General features: G+C 36.1%; 1 protein-coding gene across 1 annotated transcript; it reads left to right on the top strand.

Moving 5' to 3' along the window:
* The first annotated feature begins 306 nt into the window (after nucleotides 1-306).
* Nucleotides 307-2,546, top strand: LOC109208287 (F-box/kelch-repeat protein At3g23880-like). The gene is made up of 2 exons (XM_019371373.1): nucleotides 307-1,336; nucleotides 2,260-2,546. The coding sequence occupies exons 1-2, from the start codon at nucleotides 307-309 to the stop codon at nucleotides 2,544-2,546; spliced, it is 1,317 nt and encodes a 438-aa protein (XP_019226918.1).

The following is a 2,546-nucleotide window of genomic DNA, read 5'->3' as shown; positions in this document are numbered from 1 at the left end:
GGCTTCCTTTTAGGATTAACACTTTTGCTGCTTAAATTAAATATGTCCATCGCAAGGGAGAATTGAATGTGCGGGTAATTAGTTGTAATAGAATAAGTATTTGTTGTAATTACTTTTAAAATAGGTAATTACGAGTAAATATTTTTGATTAGATAGGTATATAGGGTAGTTTTCCCTTGTTTTACCTTGTAGGAAAATTCTCAAGATAAATATAAAAAGACTTTTTGTGACTTTTACAACAAGCAGTCGCAGTCATCTCTCCATGCAAAAAAAAGAAGTGAAGCAATCTAAGATTTTGCAACCCAGATGGAATTTGAGGGAGACGAAGCCTCCCATCGACACCCACAACGGAGCATACCTACAAAGCGTGCTCAATATCCATCAAGTTTAAGGCAAGATTCAAACTTGACAATCCCTATTCTGCCATCAGAACTCGTTACTGAAATCCTCTCAAAGCTTCCTGTGAAACCCCTCTTGCAATTCACGTGTGTTTCAAAATCTTGGCTTGCTTTGATCTCTGGTCAAGAATTTATCAAGGCCCATCTTAGCTTATCACCTAATAACAAGGACAACACTAACCATATGCTCATATTGAATTTTGGTCGATATCTTAAGCAATGGTCTCTTAAGTCTTTACTTTATGAGTCTGCTATGGAGACATCTACGTTGTATTATCCCATGAAAATCCCCAAAAGATCGTTTAGGATTGTGGGTTCTGTCAATGGATTGATTTGTCTTGCCGATTCGTCAAAAGATTTGGTTCTATGGAATCCATCAATTAAAAAGTATAAGAAATTGCCTGATTTTAATACTAATTCCTGGGATGTTAATCGTTTCATATACGATTTTGGATATGATGAATTCCGTGATGATTATAAGGTAGTGGGCTGTTTTTATTATGATTGTAGTAATTCGTCTAATGTTGAGGTCGAAATATATAGTCTAAAGAGTGATTCTTGGAAAAGTATCCGTTCTCTTCCGGATGAGATGAGATTCTTAACTGAATTAGGTAAGTTTGTTAATGGGAAGCTTTATTGGGCTAATAATAATTGTAATCATTATTTCTCATATAAGGGATGTAATATAATATCTATTGATTTGGTTGATGAGAAATGGGAAAAGGTGGAGCAACCATCCTATGAAGAAGGAGATATTGATTTGCAGCTTGGATTGTTTGGTAGTGATCTTTCTGTATATATTAATAATGCTGGAAAACATGTATCTGTTTGGGTTATGAAGGAATATGGGGTTAGACAATCTTGGACAAAGATGTTTACCATCAAGTATGCTGATTACTCATATTTGTATGCTCGACCCTTTTTCATGCCAAATAAAGGTGAAATTTGTGGGACCCATTTAAATAAAAGAAAAAGAAAAAGAAGATAACAAGTTGATTAAACGTATAATTTGCAAATCAGATTTGCAAAAGACAAATTTGATTTGGAAAGATGCAAATCTGATTTTAGAAAGCCAAATCTGGAAACTTTTCCTATAAATAGAAGCTTTCGTTCTTCATTTCAGACACACCAAAAATCAGAGAGTGCAATAGAGCGTAGAGAGAGTAATCCACAAATTGTAGTCTGTGAGATAAATAGTGAGTGGGAGTAATATTGTAGTGAGGTGTTTAAAATAAAGAGTGTTATTTCTTTCGAACTTGTAGTAGTCTCTTGACACTACTAAGTTGTAATATTATAGTGGTAATATTGCTCCGCTGGGGTATTGTATTTTATCCCGTTAAAATATTTGGTGTCGTTGTTACTCTCTTGTGTTATTGTTATTTATCGTGGGTATTATTCCTGGGCGGGATTATTATTTTTTTACTCCCAACAACGTGGTATCAGAGCCATGGTGAGTAATGGTCCACTGTCTTTTCAGTATCCCCGTCTCACAAAAGATAATTATGAGAAATGGTATCTGCGTATGAAAGCCATTCTAGGCTCCCAGGATGTGTGGGAAATCGTAGATGGAGGGCATGCAAAACCTGATAATGAGGAAGCTCTGCCTTAAAATAAAAAAGATGTCTTGGCAAAGACAAGGAAGAAGGATCAACAAGCCCTCACGCTCATCCACCAATGTTTGGATGATGCCATGTTTGAGAAGGTGGCAGATGCAACCCCTCAAAGGAAGCTTGGGAGATTTTACAAAATTCTCTTCAAGGAGTTGACAAGGTTAGGAAGGTAAAACTTCAAACTCTAAGGGCTGATTTTGAAGTTTTAAAAATGAAAGATTCCGAATGCATTTCGGATTATTGTTCAAAAGTGAAGGCTGTTGTGAATCAATTAAGAAGATACGGGGTGGACATAAAAGATGTTCGTGTGGTAGAAAAGATCCTTCGCACTTTAACACCTAAATTCGATTTTGTGGTGTGTGCTATTGAAGAGTCTAAAGATTTAGACTCAATGATGGTGGAGCAATTGGAGGGTTCTTTACAGGAACATGAAGAAAAGAACAAGAGGAGACAAGAAGTGCCATTGGAGCAACTTTTTAAAACTCAGGCATCCTTCAAGGATTATGGAGGTGAAAAAAGCTATCGAGGGAATGGATGA

This window comes from Nicotiana attenuata, unplaced genomic scaffold (assembly GCF_001879085.1).
Source record: "Nicotiana attenuata strain UT unplaced genomic scaffold, NIATTr2, whole genome shotgun sequence".
NCBI classification, from domain to species: Eukaryota; Viridiplantae; Streptophyta; class Magnoliopsida; order Solanales; family Solanaceae; genus Nicotiana; species Nicotiana attenuata.
The sequence above is the reverse complement of the archived record's forward strand: the minus strand, read 5'-3'. Positions and strand labels throughout refer to the sequence as shown.

Bases quoted from the DNA above. Each gene is read 5' to 3' on its own strand.
- LOC109208287 (XM_019371373.1), top strand. From the start codon at position 307: ATGGAATTTGAGGGAGACGAAGCCTCCCATCGACACCCACAACGGAGC. The intron at 1,337-2,259 runs GTGAAATTTGTG...ATTGTTCAAAAG, and splicing joins CTTTTTCATGCCAAATAAAG to TGAAGGCTGTTGTGAATCAA.